At 44.9% G+C, this 26,667-nt stretch overlaps 1 protein-coding gene across 4 annotated transcripts in view; it reads right to left on the bottom strand.

Annotated features, from left to right (window-relative positions):
- bigmax (helix-loop-helix-leucine zipper transcription factor bigmax) overlaps positions 1-26,667 on the bottom strand; it is an 86,046-nt gene that overhangs the window by 52,485 nt on the left and 6,894 nt on the right. For all 4 annotated transcript variants that reach the window (XM_068354059.1, XM_068354062.1, XM_068354061.1 and 1 more), the window contains exons 2-4: positions 17,000-17,065; positions 12,710-12,802; positions 12,193-12,413 (exon numbers count right to left, since the gene is read on the bottom strand). In XM_068354059.1, coding sequence (XP_068210160.1) covers positions 12,193-12,413; positions 12,710-12,802; positions 17,000-17,030 — 345 coding nt within the window. In that variant the 5' untranslated portion in view covers positions 17,031-17,065. The remainder of the gene's footprint in view (positions 1-12,192; positions 12,414-12,709; positions 12,803-16,999; positions 17,066-26,667) is intronic.

Below are 26,667 nucleotides of genomic sequence, written 5' to 3'. Positions count from 1 at the left end.
ACGGGGCACAACTTCAAATCTTCTGGTTTCCCTGTCCTAGGAATAGCCGGCATTGAAAAGCCCTCGAACTTAGGGTCCCAGACCGCTGGATTCTGTGTCTTCGCTACGAAAGAAGGGACGAACTTGAGGGAGATCTCCCTCCACCCCTTCGAATGAGAGATGTCGTAAGACAACCCATGGATCTCTCCTACTCTTTTAGCAGAGGCCCAGGCCAACAAGAAGACTGTCTTGAGAGTGAGATCCCTGTCCACTATGTCCTTCAGGGGTTCGAACGGCGGACCACTTAACATTTTCAATACCCTTGCCACGTCCCACTGCGGCACCCTGGAGGCCTGCGGAGGGCAAGCTTGTTCGAAGCTCCTGATGAGCATAGATATGTGCCTAGAGGCACCCAGATCAATGCCCTTCAGAAGGAAGACTTGGCCCAAGGCTGCACGGACTCCTTTGATGGCCGGAATTGACATGCCCACTTCGTCTCTGAGATGCACTAGAAAATCCGCAATATCTGGGACCGAGGCTTTGAGAGGCTTGATGTTCTTTGAGACACACCATTTCGTAAAAGTAGCCCATTTTGCTTGGTAGACCGCTGCTGAAGACCGTCTCAGATAACGTGACATCTTCTCAGCAGTACCTGTTGAATACCCTTCCTTCCTCAGGAGCCGCTCGATAGTCTCCAGGCGTGAAGCCGAAGAGACTGAGGATTGTCGTGGAACCTTTGGAGGTGTGGCTGCCGAAGAAGATCTGGCCTGTCAGGCAGAGGCCACGGGGGGAGACATGCCAGGTCCCTTAGATCCGCGAACCACTCCCTCTCCGGCCACCAGGGCGCTACCAAAGTCATCTTTAAGTTTCGAGCCGTCCGTACTCTGTTGAGCACTTGCCTGATCAATGCGAAGGGGGAAAAGCATACACGTCGAGGTTGTCCCATTTGTGTTGAAAAGCATCTTCCAACGCCGCCTTTGGGTCTGGGACAGGAGAACAAAATACGGGGAGTTGTGCGTTCAGTCTGGTTGCAAAGAGATCCATCACCGGCGAGCCCCATTTTTTGAATGATGAGTCTGGCTACTTCTGGGAGGAGGGACCACTCTGTTCCCACTACTTGTCCCATCCTGCTGAGCCCGTCGGCTAGGACGTTATTTTTGCCTGGAATGAACCTTGCTGAAATCACGATCTGTTCCGACTCGGCCCAATCCAGGATCCCCAAAGCGAGATCGCACAACTCCTTCGATTATAGACCTCCGTGTTTCTTTATGTACGCTACTACAGTGGCGTTGTCGCACATCAACGCCACTGTGTTTCCCCTCAGAAGATCTACGAACTGTAGGCAAGCTTCTCGTACTGCCTTCATCTCTAGGACGTTGATGTGCTGACCTTTCTCCTCGTCCGTCCAAGTTCCTCTCGTTGTCTCGTTGAGGAGATGTGCCCCCCAACCCTCTTTGGAGGCGTCTGTGAACAGAAGCATCTCGGGAGGCTCGGTTGCAAAGGGCATCCCCTTGAGGGTATTCGACCGACACAGCCACCACTCCAGGGAGTGTATTGTTTCCGGCAGGACGGGAATTAATTTGTAGGGCGAGTCCACTTGGTTCCAGAGCCCCTTCAGGTTCCATTGGATGCTCCTGAGTCTGAGCCTCCCTTAGGGAACGAGTTTCTCCAATGACACTGGGTGCCCTATCAACCTTTGCCAGTCTTTGGCTCTCCTGGGTTGCCTCGAAAGGAAAGGCAGGAGGATCCGTTTCAGGTTGTTCAACCGTTCCTCCGACGGAAAGGCCCTCACTAGTCGGGAGTCCAGCACCATCCCCAAGTAGGTCATCCTGGTGGAGGGAGACAGATTCGATTTCTCCAGGTTGATCGTGATACCCAGATCCTTGCAGAATTGAATTAGTTTTACTCCTTGCTCCTTCAAAACTTCCTCTGAGGAGGAAAGGAGTAACCAGTCGTCCAGGTATCGAATGAAGCGAATACCCCGCTCGTGAGCCCACACAGAAAATGTCGTGAAGACTCTTGTGAATACCTGGGGAGCTGTTGACAAACTGAAGCAGAGGGTCTTGAACTGCAGGATCTGGGAACCCCACTTCACCCGGAGAAACTTCCTGCTTGAGGGGTGGATCGGGATTTGAAAGTATGCGTCCTTGAGGTCTATGGATATCATGTAGTCCCCTTCCATCAAGGACTGCAAGACCGACTTAGGGGTGTCCATTTTGCAAACAAACTTGTTGAGGGCTGACAGGTCTATCACCGGTCTTCAACCCCCTTTCGCTTTCTCCACCAGAAAAATACGACTGTAGAAGCCTGGGCCCGGATGTAGGACCACTTCCATCGCACCTTTCTCCATCATAGTGGAAACTTCCTCCTGAAGGGCCGCCCTCTTCAAGGGGTCCTTGGGTGCTAGCCACTCCGCCAGACTGGCTGGGATCAAAGGTGGAGGTTCTGTTAGGAACGGGAGTCTGTACCCTTCCTTCAGTACGGATACTGTCCAGGGCTCCGCACCGTGGGCCCTCCATGCTTGCCAAAAATGTCTGAGGCATCCCCCAACCTGAGGCTTGGGCAGGAGTAGGGGGCCTCCCACTCTATCTCCTTCTGGAGGAGCGGCCTGAACGCCCTCTCCTGGACGCTGAGTAGGCCGTCCTAAAAGAGGCAGACGCTGCTGGGGCTCCTCTACGGGGGGGGGGGGGGGGGCTGCGGTGGTTGAGCTCAAGAGGTAAATGGAGCGTCTCTCCTCGTCTGGCTAGGAGAGGCACGAGAAGTAGAGGGGCCATCCGATGACGTCCTTCTGTAAGTGGGCCTCCTCACGGAGTGTGGTCTGGGTGCACCCACTTCCTTCCTTTTCAAGAGCTTTTCCATGACCTCCAGCTGTTTCAACAGAAACAGGGAGTCACCCCACACAGGCAGGCTCCTCAAAGCCCTTGCCTCTCTGTCAGGGATTTTCCAGGAAAGCTTGGCTAAGACCGTATCCCTTTTCCTAAGCACCCAGTTGGCTGACAGGGCAAGAGACTGGAAAGTCAGGAACTTTAAGGTCTTTCCCCCGGAGATGATGAGTTCCTTCAGGAGGTCTTGGTTCACAGGGTCTGTCAAGTCGTAGGTGGCTTGAACACCTACCAGAGTGGAGGCCCACCAGTCCAACCAGGAGGCGACGTGGACTAAGTCCTTGGACATCTCCTCCATCATCGAAGCCTCCGACTGTGAAAATCAAATCGGGGCTGATGCGGCTCTGTCCTCCAGGGCACCCTGACTCAACACTTCAAGGGAAGACTCCATTTTGCAGGCTCCCGGTCGCTGCCCCTCTGGTACATAAAACCTACTCTGGGACCTGAGTCCCTAGAGTAACTTTGAGGAACTCTGGGACTTGGGGGCTTCGGCATTGCCCGCCACAACCTTGTCCACGTGGGCGCGGCCCAGGACCAAATCCTTGGCAACAGGCAGCGCCAGGGAGGGTTTCTGCTGCACGGGGGCCTCCATCAGTCAATTAAGGCTAGAACGCCAGGCATCCTCGTCGGCGGGAACAGGTTCCTCGATCCGGTGATGCCTCCGTATAAGACCTATCACCCTTCGATATGCCGAGTCCTCGGTTGGGGAACCTTCACTGTCGCCAGCAACACCCTCCGTCTGAGGCCGAAGAGGTGACAGGCCGACGGGCACCCCAACCTGTCGCTGTGGCTCGGACTCGACGAGCACCTCCCTGTGGTGGTAACAGTCTGTGCCGACGGGAACCCCCGCACTAGACCTGGGCGTCAGGACGGGACTCGCCGTGTCGGCGAGGACTACCGTCCATAATACGTCTTTGGGCAAAGAGGGCGAGACTTCCGTGGGCTGGCCCGACGGAGGAAGCCGTCCCTGCGAGTCCAAGGGCCGAGTCAACTGTGCTGACCCGACTAGGCTGCCCGTCCGAAAACGCGACTCCCCCCGCTGGGTGGGTTGAGCAGGAAGCTTCACGGCCTTACGCCTACCTGAAGAGGCCTTCTCGCTCTGTTCCTTGCGAGGGTCATACTTATGCCTGGCAGAGGGCCTCCGCGGAGAACCGTCTCTGGGCCGGCGACTCGGAGAACGCGGAAACTCGTCGAAGTCCTCGACCCTCCTGCGGGGAACGAAGACCCATTCACCTTTGGGGTACCTACTCCTCCTGTACTTCCTCCTCGGGGACCTGGAACGTCTTCTGCTATACCTTGAACGTGACCTTGAACGGGAGCGCCTGCTCCTGGATCTCTCCCTCCTCCGACGGCGCCTCCTCCTCGCTTCACCCTCCGAAGAGACCGATGAGCCGGACTCCGAAGACCCCGACAATACTGCATAACCCGACCGACGGGCGGGCTCGGGGGCAACGGAGGTCTTCGCGAACTGTTGAATTCTGGAGGTCGAAGGTTGCAAAAACGAGTCAGGAACCGCCGACAGAGGGGCTGGAAGGGAGGTCGGCTGCACCACGCTGGGGAACCAGGAATCTAGGCCATCCTAACGGATATTGTCAAGGCTATAAACAAAATTAAAAATGGATCGGCAGCCGGACCAGATGGAGTTCCAGCGATTTTGTTAAAAAAAACTGCAAACACTATCACGAAGCCGCTTGCAATACTGCTAAGACAAAGTGTAGATATGAGTGAGATATATGTTAAACATAAATTAGCTTATATAACCCCTATCTTCAAATGTGGATCAAGACTAGAGGCAAGCAATTATAGACCTGTTAGTCTAACATCACACATTTGTGTATGAGGGTAATAAAAAAGAAAATAATGGATCATTTGGTTAAAAATAATCTGTTTAATATAGGTCAACACGGTTTTGTGCCAGGAAAAAGTACACAAACCCAACTGATAGCACACTATGAAAACATATACAAAAATATGATAAGTGAAAAAGACACAGATGTGATCTATCTAGATTTTGCAAAAGCCTTTGACAAGGTAGACCACAATATATTAGAGAAATAAATGAGAAAGCATAATATTGTGGGAAAGATAGGACAATGGGTACAAGAATTCCTGCAAAACAGAAAACAGATAGTGGTTGCAAATGACGAGAAATCGGATGAAGCTCACGTAATATCTGGCGTGCCACAAGGTACGGTTTTAGCTGCACTGCTGTTTGTTATTATGATCTCAGACATAGATTGCGATGTTGAAAACTCTGTAGTGAGAAGTTTCGCCGATGACACAAGAAAAAGTAGAGAAATTACTTGTGATGAAGATAGGAACTCACTACAAAGAGATCTAAACAAAATATATGAATGGGCGGAGATAAATAGGATGGTATTTAACTCCGATAAATTCGAATCAATGAATTATGGAAACAGAGAAAGAATGGTATATGCATACAAGGGACCTAATAACGAGACAATCACAAACAAGAAAGCAATTAAAGACCTTGGTGTAATGTTAAATAGGAATATGTTATGCAACGACCAAATAGCAACACTGTTGGCTAAATGTAAAGCAAAAATGGGAATGTTATTCAGACACTTTAAAACAAGAAAAGCTGAACACATGATTATGCTTTACAAAACTTATGTACGTAGTACACTCGAGTACTGCAATGTGATATGGTACCCACACTACCAAAAGGATATTGCACAATTATAGAGTGTACAAAGGTCCTATACTGCTAGAATAGAAGAAGTTAAGGACCTTGACTACTGGGAAAGACTGCAAATTTTAAAACTATACAGTCTAGAAAGGAGAAGAGAATGCTACATGATAATACAAGCATGGAAGCAAATAGAAGGAATTACTGAAAACATCATGGAGCTAAAAATATCAGAAAGAGCAAGCCGGGGTAGATTAATAGTGCCAAAAAATATACCAGGAAAACTAAGGAAGGCGCACAGGACATTAATCCACTACGCACCAGCATCGATAATGGAGCGACTATTTAATGTGCTGCCTGCTCATCTAAGAAACATATCAGGAGTGAGCGTAGATGTGTTTAAGAATAAGCTCGATAAATACCTAAGATGCATCCCAGACCATCCAAGACTGGAAGATGCAAAATACACCGGAAGATGCATTAGCAACTCTCTGGTGGATATACGAGGTGCCTCACACTGAGGGACCTGGGGGAACCCAAACAAAAAATAAGGCAATAAGGTAAGGTACCGTCGAGTCCAACCTATCCTGGACGCCATCAGCTGCTGAGGTACCTGAAACGCAGGCCCAAGAGGCGAGCGAAGAGACAGGAACAGTATTACTCCACATGGGGTCATCGGAGGAGACGTGCCCCCCAATCACAAGGGCAGAGTCCCCAAGACCCCCAGACAAAGCACTTTCAGGCCCCCAACTAGCCTGTGAAGATTCGGCAACCCCCACATCATGAATATTAGACTCTTGGGGAAGAGCCATCGGCACCTTCCCCGCAACGGACTTACCTCGTCCCCTACCCTGGGTAGGGGAAGAAGGAACAGAAACCTCGTCAGACCTCCCACCTGGCGACGGCAATGGCAAAGAGATGCTCGCCTTCCTGGGGAACCGTTTAGAGGACTTCTTTTTCTTCGTGCTAAAACGAACCCACTGGATCTCACTCCAACTAACACACTCCGGGCACGTATCCGTCGGCGAGCACACACTACCCCTACAGGAAGAGCAAAGGGAATGCGGGTCAACCTCCGGCTTGGATAGGAACGCTCCACACGACTTCCCGGCTCTAGGCCCAGGACAACGGCGGGTCTGCTCCATCACAACACAAAACCACAAGACACAGGAACGCAGGGAAAGGATAAGGAATACACTTGGGGAAGCACAAGGGAAAGCACAGAGATACCACGCGGGAACCATGTGGGACACACGAGTCGGGGACACAAAGGATCGCAAGAGAATGGAGAGCGACGGGATGGTATCACGACGCGACCAAAGAACTTACTGACGAGCGAGACCCAAGCTAACGCCGACCTAGCTCAGGACTACCATCAGGGCACGTTCTCCTTACGCCTGAGTTAGTCCCCACAGAAAACGGAAGTAGGGTAGACTACACAAAACTCTGGTCGGTTGAGAGGAGATTCCAGGTACCTCCTAAGAAAGTAGTTCGAGGTAAGTCTCTGTGTTGGAACAATCTGTAATTAACAGACTTGCAGATTATGATGCCGTGCCTCCTTGAGCACAAGGGCCTATCACCTAAATTAGGAGTATGATCTCCCAATTTAGTCTCCTATGTACACTTTGCAGATAATCATGTATAGTACACAATAAGTGGTCTGAACACCTCAAGCTCCTTGATGGACAAGTAGCAGAGGGTTGAGGGACAAGTTACCCGAGTTAGTCTGGGGTGAATGAGCAAGAATGACTGGCTTCTTCCCCTCCCTTAGGAATCAGCACCAGGGTCCTCGGCACAGCTGACCTCACCCCTCTGCAGCTAAGAACCATTTCCCTTGTGTAACCTAATTTGGAAATTATACTTGTTGCATTCCCAATACCTCTAGCGAAGGGGGATTGGGTAAGGTCTAAGTACTCTCAGATTCCTATGACTCTGAGAACCCATACCTAGACCAGTCACATTACTAGTGTCACTAACACACAGCTTGCGGAGACCGGTAGTCGTGTGTAGCACGACTGTTTTAAGGGGGTATAGAGTTCTTACCATTTACTTTCTACATTGTAAGGGGAGAACCCTGGGTCAAATCCCAAGAGCCAGTTGTCAAGGACTTCCATCCTCCTAAGAGGCAAGTCATCCACTATAAATAGCGAGGATTTGTATAGAATGATGGAACAAATGACAAATTTGGAAGTAATTTTTATTTTTCAAAACAAAACAAACTTGGAGCTATTTATACAGATTGGCCAGCCAGCACCTATTCCCTAAAGAAGTCCTGCCTGCAAACAAAGTAGGTGCTCAGCCCAGATGTGAGAGTAAGCAGGGTATCCAGCTACCCCCACCCCTCCCGCTAATTAGTGGTTGGGATGGTTATCCCTCACTAAAGTCTTATGGCTCATCTTTCAGCTACGCCGAAAGTAATATCCCCTATAAATAGCTCCAGGTTTGTATTATTTGGAAAAGTACAAATTACTTCCAAATTTGTTATTTTTGCTACTCACAGGAACAAAATATACAGTGCGTTCTAAACAGTTATCGTCTGATTAAAATTATTAATTAATGTTGATGTAACAAAGTTTTCTAGGTAGTCTATTTTATTACTGTATATTAAGCCTTGGAGTGGGAAATGGGTGAACTTTGGGAGCTTCTAGGAACTATCTCGAGGTTTATAATGGAAGTAAATGGTGAAATGTGCTTAGAAGAACAAATTATTGTTTAACCAAGGTTTCTTCAGGAATGGAACTCATTCATATAGCAGAGCATTAGTGTACTATATAATTATCACAGAACATAACATTCAATGCTGTAGAGTATTTTACCATTAAAGTACCGTACAATTACAGTAGGGTCCCGAATTAAGCGTGTTCGAATTACACGATTCCCCTTTTCCGCGATCGCTATTTTTCAAAAATAAATTTTCTGTTTCGGCGAGGCTGTTCAAAGTTCGCGAGTCAAGCACTACAAAATGTATCAAATCTATTGTCTTTTTAAGTATATTGGTAGCCCTAAATACGGTGATTTATAATAAATGTTACAAAACAATATCAACATTACATTTCATTAACATAATTTCATAATGAATAGCCTATTTAAGGATAAAATTCCACATCAACAATGAAATCAACTGTTAACTGTGCGAGTCCAGCTGACAAAATGTAAACAGAAATGTGGTTACGTTCTCGGCAATCTTTATCTTTCTCCAACCTTACGATAATTGTAATGGTAGTGTTAATGATGGTATATTAAAGCATTATTTTTGTTTAGTACAGTATATTTAAAAGCCTTATTTTTCCCTCTGGGCGTTCAAGGTTTTCACGAGTAGACTGGGTTCGTTTATCGGCAGTGAATAGCCTAAACTTCGGTAACGAGTCGTCAATATTTTGTCATACAGTATTTTAAACAGTATACATTTGATTTGCAAACATTGGTTTTGTAGAGTAGACGGTAAAATAAAATCGAGAGAGAGAGAGAGAGAGAGAGAGAGAGAGAGAGAGAGAGAGAGATTTCTGCCATCAAATCTCTCTCTCTCTCTCTCTCTCTCTCTCTCTCTCTCTCTCTCTCTCTCTCTCTCTCTCTCGATTTTATTTTACCGTCTACTCTACAAAACCAATGTTTGCAAATCAAATGTATACTGTTTAAAATATGACAAAATATTGACGACTCGTTACCGAAGTTTAGGCTATTCACTGCCGATAAACGATAACAAACCCTTTAATGCAAACTAACTGTATCCTTTGATATTCCTCTATATTTATCACGAATTCCTTCTATACCTCCTCAGACACTCTTATTTCAAATATCTAAATTATTCTTATCACAACTAACACCATCTAGTCATTTTCATTCCATTATATCTATTATTCCTCTGGATCTTATTCCCTTTCCTTATTCTGTTTATTCGATGGGATTCGTTTTTCCCTTTACCGTCTTTCAGAATCTATTTTTAGCCACTGGCAACCAAATCCCCCCTTCCCCCGTCTCCTACCGTCTCCCCTGCGAGTCCACCCAGCCTATCTCATCACTACCCCCCCCCCCCCCCCCTTCATCCTCCCCTGTTCTAGGTCTGTAACCTTCTGCGTCATAATCTCTCTCTCTCTCTCTCTCTCTCTCTCTCTCTCTCTCTCTCTCTCTCTCTCTCTCTCTCTCTCTCTCTCTCTCTCTCTCTCTCTCTCTCGTTATACAATACTTACAGATAGATGAAGAAACCAAAATCGGTTTTCTTGAAGTGTCAATTAAATACAAAACGAAAAAATTATACCGTGTATACATCCATTTCAATCATAGCTTAAAATACGGTAACCGATTTCGTCCGCAAACCACTATTTTTTAGGAAACACCATTCTATTCCAGAAAATTTTTACTCTTTAAATGTCAATTGCGCTATAATAAAACATGTACTTATGTTGTTAAATTTCGGGTGTGTTTTAAAAATCGAGTATTGCTAACTTATTTTTGTTTTACTTTTGGCTGTGATCACATCAGCTGATGTCTAGCTTCCGCGCGAATACAATAACAAAGAATTGTTTACACCATTTCTTAACTTATTCAAACCATCTATACAGTTAATATTACATAAACACCAATGTGTTATAACCTATCATATTTATTGTTTAGTACTTTAAAACCGTCCCCCTCTCTCTCTCTCTCTCTCTCTCTCTCTCTCTCTCTCTCTCTCTCTCTCTCTCTCTCTCTCTCTCTCTCTCTCTCTCTCTCTCTCTCTCTCTCATCGAACGTTATAGCGGTAACCTAATTGTTCGGTGACTTTAAAATTAGGCCTAGTACTTTCTTCTTTTACCTTTTTTGCATATGGATCCATAATTGAGGTGGGTACAAGTTGACTTATAACTGAAGTTAGGAAAAGTATTTTGGATATGGAAAGGACAATTATCTTTCGTAACAGTTTAGAATTATCGTAAGTTATCACTCTGTCATTAGCGGCAGTTTGCTATTGTGGATTAAACGCATAAGGAAAAAAAAAATTTCCAGCTTTGCTATGAATTTAGGAATTTATATGGATACGGTAAGTAAAATATTTGTAATAACATAATGTTTACTAAATGTTTGTAATATCATTAGTTATGACTTAGATCATGTGTGTTTAATGCATTCGTTTGTTTATTATGATCGAAGATAGAGCGTAAACAAATGGAAGGTTTCCGTTTCAGGCGGCATCATAAAGAAAAACATTTCATAAATGGCATTCATTTCATTTATTTGAAAGTTCTAATAAAAAATAATTAGAACATTGGTAATAACAAATTCAACATATAATCTATACTTGGTAAAATTGCTGTCAATTCAAAAACACAGATGTATAAATGCGTCTGTTTCTTCGTTGTGATCAGAGATAAACGTAAACAAAACATTGGTTGTCATTTTCTATTGTGCTTTTTAGCGTGTTTAGGAAACGCATGATATAAAATCGCCTTTATTTTGATAATTCTGGATTTTCAATCATACAACAAGCTAGTCTATAGAGTGATGGTTTTGCTATTCACCAGTTGTATTATACAATAGATATGACAAACATTAAAATTTGTCTGTATTTTGGGTTGTGTTATAACGGGAAATATATGGTGTTTACACCTATCCTGGTTGTAATTTTAACCATTTTTCAAGTTATTAGAACTTTAAAGTATATTAAATGTTTTATTTATTTACAAAAACAATTTGATATAAAGAAATACAGTATAGTACAAAGAAAGTATTGGAAATGGGTATTAAACACATTTGAATAGGCAAATTGCTGGTTGCCATGGCCGCAATGGAATTATTTCTGTTAGTTGTGTGTTTCGAAATTCGCGATTTTCCATTTACACGAGGTCATTAATCGACCAAATTCTCGCATAATTCGGGACCCTACTGTACTGTACTCTTTCTTTTCTTATTTATGTATATGAAAATTGTATAAAATATGTAACCATTACATGTACAAGATATTTCATCAGCTATGACAAAAAAATATTGTTAGACAATTTTGGTATTAAATTGAGTTAAGTAAAATGTCCAAAAACAAAAGAGCACAGGCCTTTAAAGCCAAGTTATTTAGCGAGGGGTTTTAGCTCAATGGCCTAATTATTCTTTAACGAAAATAAAATTTTAGAAGTTTTTTTCAACTGTTGTGTGCCAACCCGCTACCATGTGATCTGTGTTTGAAGCCCCAGATCTTTTTGGGGACATTACTTAACTCACCTTGGCACAAAAACTATAACGAGATAGAACTTCACAACATTTTTTAAAGTATAGCGAAATAAATTTAATTTCCATTGATATGTTACATATTTTGTAAAATTTTCATGTACTGCATATAAATAATAAAAGGGAAAAAAACGTAATTACAGGACGTAAATTACGTCCAATAGCACTAAAGAAGTAGAAACAGTAAGTGAAAATTGTCCAATGGAGCCGAGAGGATTAAGGTTTGGCAATGGTTATAATCTCTTTAGTTAGGCATTTTAGTTTTATGGTGTTTATGGTTATTTCAAACCACTGCAGATATACAAGAAAACCTGGTTACATCATGGTTTCTGGAACCAATTACTCTAATGATGTACACTTGATGTACAGTAGTACTTCATTTAAAATAAAAAGTAACTATGATTTAGGAAGTCTATTCCATTTATAATCCTAGTTTCCCATACAGTATAATTTACAACAATACTAGACTCAAAGTGCTTATCCTACCTGGATGTAATCAATGCTTTTCTGCAATACAGTGGCTTTGGACATCTTATAAACTTGCCCCTGTTCTGAATTTTGACATGTAGGAACTAGATCCTGCAAGGAATCATAACCCTTGTTGATAGCATTGCGCCGCTTCTGCTCAGCCTGTGTGTGCGCTGTCCGCCGCCGCTCTTTATAGCTCATTTGACCACCTCTGTCAGAGTCTTCATCATCAGTTACATCTGAAAATCAGAGGCCCTTATGTAAAAAAAAAAAAATTACTGCTAATTTCATTTTATTTATTCACCTTGCTTTAATTGATATCTCTAAATAAAAAATAATAAATTCCTTCCAAGCAAGACTTAAGAGATGTGTTCAGAACTAAAAGAAAAGAGTACTCTATCAGAATACTCAGCTCACTCAAAAGATATTAGAATTATGTGGCATCTCAAAATGACCAAAAAAATTCTATATGCCTGATGTTTTGGAAATTAATCTAGAAAAAGTTTGATTGAAAATAAAAATACAATTTAATTACCTGTATTATTAGCTGATGATGTAAGTGTGTGGATGGAACCTGTTGAACTACATCTTGAGTAGGGATATACATGATCTGTCTCACGATCCTCACCTAAGTGAATAACTAAATATCTTTAATTTGCAGTCCAATGGCCAATATAAATGTACCCAGTTTTAAAACCAACTTATATACTGTATTTAGAAAAAAATTAGTTTTAACTACTTTAATCATTACTGAAAATGTTTACTTTCAAGGCAAACTAAGGATACCATAGTTAAAATATCTGGCCGATGTTTATAGTACAGTACACATCTTAACATGATGGTCTAAACAAACAAATTGCTCCAAGTTGAACAAAGTACAATATTGATAGGTGACCTTCAAAATCAACAAGTTGAACAAAGTACAATATTGATAGGGAGAGATCTTCAAAATCATCAAGTTGAACAAAGTACAATATTGATGGATGGAGATCTTCAAAGTTATTGATTTTTGCAAAAAATACTATAATCTACTATAATTTTTATTTTTCCTAACTATCTAAATCAGAGTCATTTAATTGGGTTAGTTCTGGGGCAGCCATGAGCACCCTTCGAAGAAGAAATAAAGTATCTACTCCCTTTATTCTAAAGACATGGCTCAAGGCTGAGTGATAGACTTTTACTGCAGAAATGGAAAGCAGAATTTCTCCTTCTGGAAGTAGTACAAACATTCAGCGATCAAGGGCACAGAAGATCCAAGAGGAAATATAACCCCCTCATGACACCAACCACAGAAGATGGCCCACTTGGCCTGGTAGACAGCTGCCAAGGATTTGCAGAGATATCCAGATACCTGATGCCCTGTCTCTTAAGAAAAGCCTTTCTCAGTGAGGAGATGCTGGATAACCTCCATGTGTAAAGGCTAACATAGAAGGTTGGGGAGGGCTGAAAATTATCTTGTCTCTGTTAAGATAAACAGAAGGTCCAGGTACCAATCGATGTGACTATTTTGGAGCTACCAACATCAACACTAAGTTGGGAGTGTCTCGTACTTGATTCAAGACTCTTCATAGTAGGCAAAAAGGCAAAAAAGCATTAGCATCAAGGCCATCCCACGGGTGCTGGAATGTGTCCTCAAACGTTGCTTCTGGGTCTGGAATGGGAGAGCAGTAGATTGGAAGCTTGTTTTTCAACAACATCTTGAAGAGGTCTACTGTCAGAGAACCCAACAAAGTCAGGATCTCCGTAACCATTGGACCACTCAGAGCCGGCTACCTGAGTCTTCCAGCTCCATTTGACTGCTACCATGATCCTTTTCCCCCGGGACGAAATGGGCAGATTGCCCACTCGAAAGTCCTCACCACTAGTTAGCACAGCTGAAGAGATTTAGTACCTCCTTGTTTATTTATGTAGGAAAACCACGATGGTGTTATTGTTCATCAAAACCACCGAGGGTATTGTTAGAAGAGCGCACAACTCTTAGATAGCTAGTGAGGCTGCTCTTATATTCAAAACACTGATGTGGTCACAACAATCTTCTTTCTTTCAAGAGACGGATGCCAATTGATGGGCTAGGTGGTCTCCCACCCTTCTCAGGATACCTCCAAAAAGAGGAGGAACTCCAGGGAGGCAAGAGCGGGCATCCTTGTAGGAGGTATGGTATTTTTCCTTCAACCATGATTGGAGATCTCTCCTGGCCTCTTCTATCCTCACAGGAAAGAATGTGTCGTTGAGCTCTCCCTGCACTGTGGAGATTGCAGGCATGATCTGCCTCCTGGAACCAACTTCTCCGGAGATGTCAAGTATCCCAGGAGCTTCTACCACTGGCAAGCAGGGAGAATCGACTGTTGCACAACGAGAATATGTGCCTTCTGAAAATGTGACAGTCTTTCACTGGACTGGAAAACTCTCCCTAGGACGGTGTCAATGTCCATCCCCAGATAGACTAATCTCTGCGTAGGTGACAGAACAGACCTCTCCAGGTTTACCATGATCACCAGGTAAAATTATTTTCTTCCTCCAGCACCACACCAGAATTGACCAATTGTCCAGGTAGCGGACCATGTGGATCAAAGACACTCGTAAAAACTTTAAAGAGCTCTTGGCAAGCTGAAACAAGAGGACCTTGAACTGAAAGACCTTGCCTGCTACCACTACTCTTAGAGATACTTAATGGAGGAGAGGTGAACTGGGATCTGAAAGTAGGCATCTTTCAGATCGGGTGTTACCATGAAGTTTTGCGTTATCATCAATTGCCTGACAAATGCCTTGAATGAGTTGGCAATTGGTCCCTTCTGGAGTCTAGGATGAGCCTCCAACAGGAGCCTAAAATGTCTTACAGGAACATGCTCTACTTGCCCAGAGCATGATCTTATTGGTTTTTGTCTGGGGAAAACATGTTTACAGGCGGGCCCCTTTACCTCTTCTGGAGGGGAGCATTTGCATCTACCAGGTGACAAGCTCTTGTGGTGATCTATTAAAAGAGCACCTAGAAGATGATGCAAAGATCACTGAAAATAACAATCCTCGAGCCTCGCACGAACAGGAGAAATGTGAGCACCTCGCTCTACAGGAGAGTGCTTGTAATGATCCAACGAGGGATGTAGTCAATGATTGCTAAAGTTGTCCGGTAAGGAGGAAAGACCTAAAGATCACTTTGTAGCTAAGTGTGCTGTGGACGAGAGCTTGTAGCGAGGTGAATACCTAAAAGAGCTTTAATTACCTAAGGGAAAGCAAAGCAACGAGTGCTTAGAAGACACGTGGTGCGTCCAGGAGAACGTTTGACAGGCGAGGCTCATAAAAACTAAACATGGTGATCAGAAGGTTGGCAAGGTGATGAGGAGCAACTAAAGTTGAGTCCAGAAGCAGAAGGTGCATGAGATAAGAAGAGATGGAGCTACCTCGGGAAGAACATCTAGAAGATCATGAAGGTGATGCTCTACGTCTACGAGGAACAGGATCGGGCGAAGAACAGGATTGAACACGCAAAGCGTGAGAAGCAGGACTCTGGTATGCAGGAGAGGTCAAAGGTGAAGCTCATCTAGAATTGCAAGGAAAAGGTCAAAGACGAGACGGAAGATGTACTCATTAAAGCAGCTTGTCATCTAGAGGAGCACAAGGGCAAAGGTCTGGAAGTTTAAATATAAGGAGAAAGTCTTATGGGTGGCAAGTCAACCTAGGAAAGCGGAAGAGACCTCTGAAGGGCAGGTCTAGGATCCTTCTCCAGGGAGGAAGGATCACACTGAGGTTGCACAGAAACTTGGCAATCATGCTCCAAAGAGCAATGTTCAGGTGGATTCAAGATCCTAGAAGGACGAGGTAGAAGCTCAGGAGAGGCAGGACCAAGCTCAACCTCTGCGGGTGATGGGAAGACTACCGGAAACTCCTCACCAGATGCTGGCAGGACGATAACCTCTGGAAGGCGTCTGGAAGCGAGGAATTTCTGAAGCTTCGCCTTCGAAGGGGAAGCTTGGATACCCAAGGATGGCTACAGCGTACGTAAAGCGTGACCTCTAAAAAGAAGAGGACCCCTATCCCTTGAAGAGGATGTCCTGGCATTTCACTAAGGGAAATGGACGGACTGCCCTTCCCCAGGACCTGTCCTAAGGTTGATGGGTTTCCTCTCTTACTCAATAGAGAAGAGTCAAGGCAGAAGAGTTCTGAGGACGGAAGAAGCCGCACGGGCCTTCTTTGACTTCGAGGATGATCCGGAAGGAGAAGAATCCCCCTTAGACTGCTGCTTCTTCCTCTTGTCATACTTCTCCAATTAGGAGGATGGCCAATCCCGACAACCATTACATGAGGAAACTTGAGAACGAGCGTGCCCTTGACATTGAGGAACGTGGATCCACAAAAAGGGCACTCGTGAAAGTACCACATAACAGCGGGATCCTTGATGAAACCAAACACACTGGAAAGAAAAATTAAGTAAAGAAGTAAAATTGCTAACATTTGCTCCAGCCAGTGTGAGGTGTGCACTCACTAACAGACGAGATCAGAGTTGTCCATAAGCCAGCAGAGGAGCAGCCACCTTCTCGCTACAGATAGGTAATTACCTGTCGGTTGTTTACACCTCGTTATAACTTTAACTTCTGTGTTCCAGCTTCACTGTTAACTACAGTAAAGGATAATGATTTGTATTTGTGTAGGAACAAATTACTATACAATACCAAGCCAAACAGTACTGTACAGAGCACTTTACAACTGATAACCTAACACAACCCCTTGAAACAAATTGAAGCAAATCTTACCTTCTCATCATAATATTGAAAAAAATTACCCATTAAAACATCTACAGTATATTGTAATTTACTGTACTGTACTGTACCTTCATGGCCTAGGTTAGCTTCAGCCATCATGAAAGTGTTGCTGCCTTTATTTTGGAAGTTTTCACCTGAAAAAAAAATTAGAAGGTTTTAAAACAATATTTTTCACTTTCATTATAAAATTTAATAATCTACAATACAGTAAAGTATTTTATTACATTATACACACTGTTTATTAAGAGTAGTAACAACCAGCTTCAGGTCACATTAGTAATTTAGTGATATCCTTTACACTTTAGACCAGATGACACAATAACATAACAAGAACCTTTGGTTGTACAATATACATTGATAAATAACAAGAGACAAAAACTAAGAACAGGTAATCTACATTAAAAAAAAATACTGCACTATCTTTCTGAGCTAAACTTGTCAATTACTATTCATAATGAAGTATTCTTTTGACACTACCAAACCACATTCTTCAGATACAAAATCATCAATCATAAGCTGCCTTTTATCTAGCAGGAAAAACACCAACTGCATCCAGAAAAATGATATATGAATGCCCCTACTTCACCTCGCCATGTTTCCTTCATTAAAAATAACCCACTGGAGTATACATAATTACTTCAAATCACAAAAGGCAAGTGAGATGCTGTTCCACAAGAATAAGAATAGTTATAAAAATCATAAATTTTCAAAGTAATTCATATTTTTCCTAACCAAGGAAAACAGTGTAACTCTTTGGAGACCAATGGATGTTCATGACGTTGTTAAAGTCTTGACTCGTCAAGATAACCAATGACCATCGCTGATGTCATAAAAAAAATTTATTTTGAATATTCAGTAGAAATAAAAAGTGACAAATTTGGAAATAATTTGTATTTTTCCTAACAAAACAAACCTGGAGCTCTTACAGTCGAGATATATTTCAGTGACAACTGAAATTAGTCATAAGACTTGAGCGAGGTGTAACTACGCACAGCTAGTTAGCAGGGGAAACCAACGGGGATAGACTGGCCCTCCCGTTCACACCCACACTAGTTACTGTTCCCTAGTTTGCAATTTACTTTTTGTAAAGGCCTTGGAGCATATGATGCCCTTCTAACAATCTCCAATTCTGTACAGAAATCCACGATTGTGGTCAGGATGTTCGTATGAATGGCCTTTATTTTAGTGCTGCCTTTGACCATGTTAATCATGAGGCTCTTGTTTTTAAACTCAAACAGTTGGGAGTGGGTGGAATGCTTCTTAGCATCATTACTGAATTTTTGAGATTGCAAAGAGTTGTTGAGGGGCACCACAGTGAGTATAAGAATGCAATATCTGGTGTTTCACAGGGTAATGTTCTTGGCCCATTACTTTTCATACTATGTACACATGACATGTGGTTTGGCCTAGAAAACAAGCTTGTTGCATATGCAGATGATGCTATGCTACACTCTTTGCATTAATTCTATCTACTGAATGTATATCTGGGATTACTGAATCTCTTAATTGAGATATAGCTAAAATTAGTGTATGGTGCAAATTATGGGGCATTAAGTTGAATCCTAATAAAACTCAAAGTATGAGTGTAAGTAGATCAAGGACAGAGCCTCCTCAACATCCAGATCTCAGCATTGATAAAGTTTCTTCAACTCTATATGACTTAAATTTTAGGTGTGATTCACAACTGTAAAATGTTATTTTGATAATAAAATAAATTTTTTAATATACTTACCCGGTGATTATAATAGCTGCAACTCTGTTGCTCGACAGAAAACTCTAAGGTAAAACTCGCCAGCGATCGCTACACAGGTTGCGGGTGTTCCCAACAGCGCCATCTGTCGTCCAGATACCCAGTACTCAATGTAAACAAAGACTCAATTTTCTCCTCGTTCCACTGCGTCTCTATTGGGGAGGAAGGGAGGGTCCTTGAATTTATAATCACCGGGTAAGTATATTCAAAAATTTATTTTATTATCAAAATAACATTTTTCAATATTTAACTTAGCCGGTGATTATAATAGCTGATTCACACCCAGGGGGGTGTTTACATTATTATGAGCTAAGAGTTTTTATTTCATTTTAGAAGTTATCAAAATAACAAAAACAAAATAAATAGGTACCTGGTAAGGAAGTCGACTTGAACAATTACTCTGCCTTTTTAAGTACGTCTTCCTTACGGAGCCTCGCGATCCTCTTAGGATGCTGATCGACCCCTAGGATCTGAAGTATCAAGGGTTGCAACCCATACAACAGGACCTCATCAAAACCCCTAATCTAGGCGCTCTCAAGAAATGACTTTGACCACCCGCCAAATCAACCAGGATGCGAAAGGCTTCTTAGCCTTCCGGACAACCCAAAAAAACAACAATAAAAACATTTCAAGAGAAAGATTAAAAGGTTATGGAATTAGGGAATTGTAGTGGTTGAGCCCTTACCCACTACTGCACTTGCTGCTACGAATGGTCCCAGTGTGTAGCAGTCCTCGTAAAGAGACTGGACATCCTTAAGATAAAAAGACGCGAACACTGACTTGCTTCTCCAATAGGTTGCGTCCATTATACTTCGCAGAGATCTATTTTGTTTAAAGGCCACGGAAGTTGCGACAGCTCTAACTTCGTGTGTCCTTACCTTCAGCAATGCTTGGTCTTCCTCACTCAGATGGGAATGAGCTTCTCGTATTAACAGTCTGATAAAATAGGATAAAGCATTCTTTGACATAGGCAAAGATGGTTTCTTAACTGAACACCATAAAGCTTCAGAAAGGCCTCGTAAAGGTTTAGTTCGTTTTAAATAGAACTTAAGAGCTCTCACAGGGCATAAGACTCTTTCTAGTTCATTGCCAACCATATTCGATAAGCTGGGAATATCGAACGATTTCGGCCAAGGTCGAGAAGGCAGCTCGTTTTTGGCTAGAAAACCAAGTTGTAGTGAACATGTAGCCTTTTCTGACGAAAATCCGATGTTCTTGCTGAAGGCATGAATCTCACTGACTCTTTTAGCTGTGGCTAAGCATACCAGGAAAAGAGTCTTTAAGGTGAGATCTTTCAGGGAGGCTGATTGTAGCGGCTCGAACCTGTCTGACATGAGGAATCTTAGTACCACGTCTAAATTCCAACCAGGCGTAACCAAACGACGCTCCTTCGTGGTCTCAAAAGACTTAAGGAGGTCCTGTAGATCTTTATTGTTGGAAAGATCTAAGCCTCTGTGACGGAAGACTGATGCCAACATGCTTCTGTAACCCTTGATAGTGGGAGCTGAAAGTGATCGTTCTTTCCTCAGGTATAAGAGGAAGTCAGCTATTTGAGTTACAGAGGTACTGGTCGAGGATACAGATACTGACTTGCACCAGTTTCGGAAGACTTCCCACTTTGATTGGTAGACTCTAAGGGTGGATGTTCTCCTTGCTCTAGCAATCGCCCTGGCTGCCTCCTTCGAAAAGCCTCTAGCTCTCGAGAGTCTTTCGATAGTCTGAAGGCAGTCAGACGAAGAGCGTGGAGGCTTTGGTGTACCTTCTTTACGTGTGGCTGACGTAGAAGGTCCACCCTTAGAGGAAGAGTTCTGGGAACGTCTACTAGCCATCGAAGTACCTCGGTGAACCATTCTCTCGCGGGTCAGAGGGGAGCAACTAGCGTCAACCTTGTCCCTTCGTGAGAGGCGAACTTCTGCAGTACCTTGTTGACAATCTTGAACGGTGGGAATGCGTATAGATCTAGATGTGACCAATCTAGGAGAAAGGCATCGATATGAATTGCTGCTGGGTCCGGGATTGGTGAGCAATATATTGGGAGCCTCTTGGTCATCGAGGTTGCAAAGAGATCTATGGTTGGTTGGCCCCAAGTGGCCCAAAGTCTCTTGCATACATCCTTGTGGAGGGTCCATTCTGTTGGAATTACTTGTTCCTTCCGACTGAGACAATCTGCCATGACATTCAAGTTGCCTTGGATGAACCTCGTTACTAGCGATATGTTTAGACCTTTTGACCAGATGAGCAGGTCCCTTGCGATCTCGTACAACGTCAGTGAGTGGGTACCTCCTTGCTTGGAGATGTACGCCAAAGCAGTGGTGTTGTCCGCGTTTACCTCCACCACTTTGCCTTGAAGGAGAGACATGAAGCTTTTCAAGGCCAGATGTACTGCCAGTAGCTCCTTGCAGTTGATATGCATTGTCCTTTGACTCGAGTTCCATATTCCCGAACATTCCCGACCGTCTAATGTCGCGCCCCAGCTTACGTCCGATGCGTCCGAGAAGAGAACGTGGTTGGGAGTCTGAACAGCCAGGGGCAGACCCTCTCTGAGGCTGATACTGTCCTTCCACCACGTCAGGCAAGACTTCATCTTCTCGGAAATGGGGATCGAGACCGCTTCTAGCGTCTTGTCCTTTTTCCAGTGAAATGCTAGGTGATATTGAAGAGGACGGAGGTGTAGTCTTCCTAATGACACAAACTGTTCCAGGGATGATAGCGTCCCTATCAGACTCATCCACTTCCTGACTGAACATCGTTCCTTCTTCAGCATGTTCTGGATGCATAACTGGGCTTGGCTTGTTCTGGGGGCCGACGGAAAAGCCCGAAAAGCTAGACTGTGAATCTCCATCCCTAAATACACAATAGTTTGTGAGGGGACCACTTGTGACTTTTCCATATTGACAAGGAGACCCAATTCCTTGGTCAGATCTAGAGTCCACTTTAGATCCTTCAGACAGCGACGACTGGAAGAAGCTCTGAGAAGCCAGTCGTCCAAATAGAGGGAGGCTCGGATGTCCGCTAAATGAAGGAATTTGGCTACATTCCTCATCAGCCTCGTAAACACAAGAGGAGCTGTGCTTAGGCCAAAGCACAGGGCTTGAAACTGGTAGACAACCTTTTCGAAAACGAATCTCAGAAAAGGTTGGGAGTCCGGGTGGATGGGGACGTGGAAGTAGGCGTCCCTTAGGTCCAAAGAGACCATCCAGTCTTCCCTTCTGACCGCTGCTAGAACCGACTTTGTGGTCTCCATGGAGAACGTCTGCTTTGTGACAAAGACATTCAGCGCACTGACGTCTAGCACCGGCCTCCACCCTCCTGTCTTCTTTGACACCAAGAAGAGGCGGTTGTAGAATCCCGGGGTTTGATGGTCCGAGACTTTGACCACCACTCCCTTCTCTAGTAAAAGAGACACTTCCTGTTTCAAGGCTCGTCTCTTGTCTTCCTCTCTGTACCTGGGAGAGAGATCGATGGGAGACGTTTCTAGAGGGGGTTTCCGTACAAACGGGATCTTGTACCCCTCTCTGAGCAACTTCACAGATTGAGCATCTGCGCCTCTCTTTTCCCAGGTCTGCCAGAAGTTCTTGAGTCTGGCTCCCACTGCTGTCTGAAGAAGCTGGCAGTCAGACTCTGCCCTTAAAGGACTTGGTTCCTTTCTTCTTTCCTCGTTTCCCTTCGGCACGAGCACCTCCTCTGCTGGAGGCTCTGCCACGAAAGGGCGGAATAAAACGCGACGCTGGAGTGTCCATCCTTGGTCTAGCTGACAAGGTAGGCAAAGGGGTGGCTTTGCGAGCGGAGGACGCAACAAGATCGTGAGTGTCCTTCTGTATCAAAGAAGCGGCAATTTCCTTAATCAGGTCTTCTGGAAAAAAGGCACTTGGAAAGAGGAGCAAACAGAAGTTCTGATCTCTGGCATGGTGTAACTCCAGCTGAAAGGAATGAGCATAGGTTTTCACGCTTCTTAAGGACTCCGGACACAAATGATGCAGCAAGCTCATTAGACCCATCACGTACGGCCTTGTCCATGCAGGACATAATGAGCAAGGAAGTCTCCTTCTCTGTCGGAGATATCTTTCTGCTTAGAGCTCCTAGACACCAGTCTAAGAAGTTGAAAACTTCGAAGGCTCTAAAGATACCCTTCAAAAGGTGGTCCAGGTCCGAAGATGACCAACATATCTTTGAGCGTCTCATGGCAAGGCGGCGGGGAGAGTCTACAAGACTTGAGAAGTCGCCCTGGGCAGAGGCAGGAACTCCCAAGCCGAGAACTTCTCCCGTGGCATACCAGACGCTCGATCTAGAAGAGAGTCTAGCAGGGGGAAACGTAAAAGCTGTCTTCCCTAAACTCTTCTTGGACTGCAGCCATTCTCCTATTACCCGCAAAGCTCTCTTGGACGAGCGTGCGAGGATGAGTCTAGTAAAGGCAGGAGTGGTTGACGGCATGCCTAACACAAACTCTGACGGAGGAGAACGCGGAGCCACAGAAACAAACTGGTCCGGAAACATCTCTTTGAAAAGGGCCAAAACTTATCTAAAGTCCAAAGAGGGTTGCGTAGACTTAGGCTCGTCCAGTTCTGAATGCGGTTCATCGACGTGTGCAGCAACATCATCATCAGAAAGTCCCTCATCCGATAACTATGAGGGAACGGCAACGGAGTGGGTAACGGCTGGTTAGCTGAGTCCGGTCGCACGGGTGCATGCGTGACTGAGCCGGACGCAACGTCATGGAACTGCTGCCCAGTCTGTGAGCTGGCAACAACCATAGCAGCGCGGGGACGCACAGCGTCTACTCCAGACTGTCTGGACTGATGTGGGTGAGCAGTGGCAACCACACTGGGTTGCGGAGGTTGACGCACCGCGTCAAAACAAAACAACTCTGACGGTTGTTGAACCTCACTAACGTCAACGGAGACCTCCGTGCGTCGCTGAACGTCAACATGCGGCTGGCAGATCACACTGGAACGCATGGGTGGCGGAACTCTCTCAACTGGTGTGCGTGAGAAGGTTACCTCAGCGTCCACAGGACGCACAACCGATCGAGTGGGCGGTTGTAGGCAAGGAGCTGTACTAGCTGGTGCGGCAGCAACCTTCTCCGCACGAAAGTCCTGCATAAGAGACGTTAGTTTAGACTGCATGTCTTGCAGTAGAGACCACTTAGGGTCTACGGGAGCAGGTGCGGCGACAGACAGTGTTACTGTCTGAAGCGGTACCGCTTTGCCTCTCTTAGGCGGTGAGCAGTCATCGGATGACGGCAGCGAGTCCGAACTGACCCAGTGGCTACAACTGGGCCGTTGGACTTGTGTGGAAGGGACCGACTTGCGCTTTAACGGTCGTGAGACCTTGGTCCAGGGTTTCTTGCGAGAAACACCTTCCGAAGACGAGGTATAAATGGGCTCTCTCGTCTTAGTTAGGCAGGGGCGATCTTGGGTAGATACGCCCGATACCACGGAGGGAACGTCTGTTCGCTGATTAAAGCCTCTCGAACCCATTTGTCGTACGACATTGCTTCTCCCCTGGACTTGGGAGCTTGCAAGAGGTCCCGGACTAGGAGGACGACAGGCACGAACAGACGAACCCTCAAGCGCAACACTATCCACAACACTAACACTCGGCACTTTATCACTTCCCACTGCACTTTTGCACTTCAGCTCCTTCACATCCGCCATAAGTTGATTACGGTCACTAGCAAGGGACTCAACTCTCTCACCCAGAGCTTGGATGGCACGCATCATATCAGCCATCGAAGGTTCCTGAGTGCAAGGAGGGGGATTAGGAGCAACCACTACAGGGGAAGGAATAGGTTGTGGGGCATGAGGAGAGGAAATATCAATAGAACGAGAGGAACTTCTCCTAACTCTATCTCTCTCTAGCCTACGTGTATACTTTTGGAATTCGATAAAATCGAATTCCGAAAGCCCAACGCACTCCTCACACCGATCTTCCAATTGACAGGTTTTATCCCGACAATTGGAACAAACAGTGTGAGGGTCGATAGAAGCCTTCGGAAGACGCCTTGAACAGTCCCTAGCATTGCACTTCCTAAATTTTGGGACTTGTGAAGGGTCAGCCATTTTGAATTGGTCAAAGGGGAATTCAAAAAACTATCAAAAAGTCATCAACAAAGAATCTGTTATCAAAAAGAGTTCAAGGATTTGTGTGAAGAGAAACCCTGCACAGCGAAAGCTCAAAACTAGAATAATGTACTTCACCAATTAGTTGTGAAAAAACTCCAGTTTAGCAACAGCGAGTAAGTACGTCTTGTCGATAGCACGACAGAGAGAAAATTGAGTCTTTGTTTACATTGAGTACTGGGTATCTGGACGACAGATGGCGCTGTTGGGCACACCCGCAACCTGTGTAGCGATCGCTGGCGAGTTTTACCTTAGAGTTTTCTGTCGAGCAACAGAGTTGCAGCTATTATAATCACCGGCTAAGTTAAATATTGAAAATTTACTTTTGAGAAACATATAAGGTCTGTGTCTTCTTCAATTGCACAAAAAATTGGCTTATTGAGAAAGTCTTCCAATATTTTCGGTGATCAATCTATTCCGAAAAAGTGTTTTAATTCTTTCATTCTACCTTGTTCAAGTATTTTTCTCTTGTCTGGTCTTTAGCTGCTGATTCTCATCTTAATTTGTTGGACAGGAACTTACAGGTTATTAAATTCCTTATTCCTGATCTAGATATTAATCTCTGGCACCCTCATTCAATTACTGTAGTTTATTATGAATGTTGCATAAGATTTTTCATAATTCTGATCATCCTTTACATTCAAATCTTCCCGGGCAGTTCCATCCTGTTCGTAATACTAGGCATGCAGTTAATTCTAATAGTCAGGCCTTCTACATCATGAGGCTCAAGACTACACAATATTCTAGAAGTTTCATTCCAGCTGTGGCCAAGTTGTGGAATGATCTTCCTAAGTATGATTGTAAGTAGGTAGGTCAAGGACATTGGCTCCTCAACATCCGGATCTCAGTATTGATAGTTTCTTTAAATTTGTATGACTTAAAATTTTAGGTGCGATTCTCGACAGCAAATTTACTTTTGAGACACACATTAAGAGACAATGAAGGCTTTTGTTGCACAGGGTTAACGATCATTATGGACAGTCCGGAGAGCACGGCCTTTGCTGCTAAGGGCTTAGATTCGTCTAATCGGTGGTGTTGACGAATTAGGGCCAGAACCTTACGGTAGGAGGAGATGTCGTCAGACGAGCACTCCCCTCCTTCCACCAGGTCGTCCGTCACCAGTTCCTCCGTACGGCGGTACTCCGTGACGGTGGGAAAGGCAACGCTGGACGAGTCTGCCCTTGGTATGGGCTGCCCCGTGGGGACGAAGGTATCCGTCATGGGAGTACCTGGTTCCTCGGGGGACCCCGTGGATGGGGGATCCATGCGGACCGACGGCCGCCCTTGTTGCTTTAGGAAGGCCTCCAAGGTGCCCGTATGTCCTTCCCAAGGGAAGAAGAAGCGGAGGCCACTGTTGGGTTAGTCACTACACGGGGGGCCTGGTTCGACCCCTCTTGCCGGGCGACTGGTCCGAAGGAGGAGGTAGGAGGATGAGACACAGAAGGCGAGGCTGGAGGTAGGAGGATGAGACACAGAAGGCGAGGCTCTAGGGAGCCACCCGGAAGCGGCCGAGGCTGTGGTAACCTTAAACAGCTCGCTCCGGGGCACTGTGATGTTCACCCACTCCTTGGACTTGCTCTTCTTGGCTTTCTTCTTAGAGGAAACGTCCAAGACTGCGGGGGGAAATCCTCGATGTTTCCCAGGTGTGGGAGGCTGCAGAAACACGGGGGGTAACGTAGACGAGGGAGCGGTTGAAGTACCTGAAATACGCCATGATGCCGGGGAAGAATCCACACTTGGTTTCCCCCACATAGGATCTTCCGAGGAGACGGGACCTGCGGGCACCAGTTCCTCGCCTCTTACCCACACTCCCGCACTACTCTCAGGCCCCACACTTGACACTTCCCCCACAGGAATATCAGACTCT

This window comes from Palaemon carinicauda, chromosome 30 (assembly GCF_036898095.1).
Source record: "Palaemon carinicauda isolate YSFRI2023 chromosome 30, ASM3689809v2, whole genome shotgun sequence".
Lineage (NCBI taxonomy): Eukaryota > Metazoa > Arthropoda > Malacostraca > Decapoda > Palaemonidae > Palaemon > Palaemon carinicauda.
The sequence above is the reverse complement of the archived record's forward strand: the minus strand, read 5'-3'. Positions and strand labels throughout refer to the sequence as shown.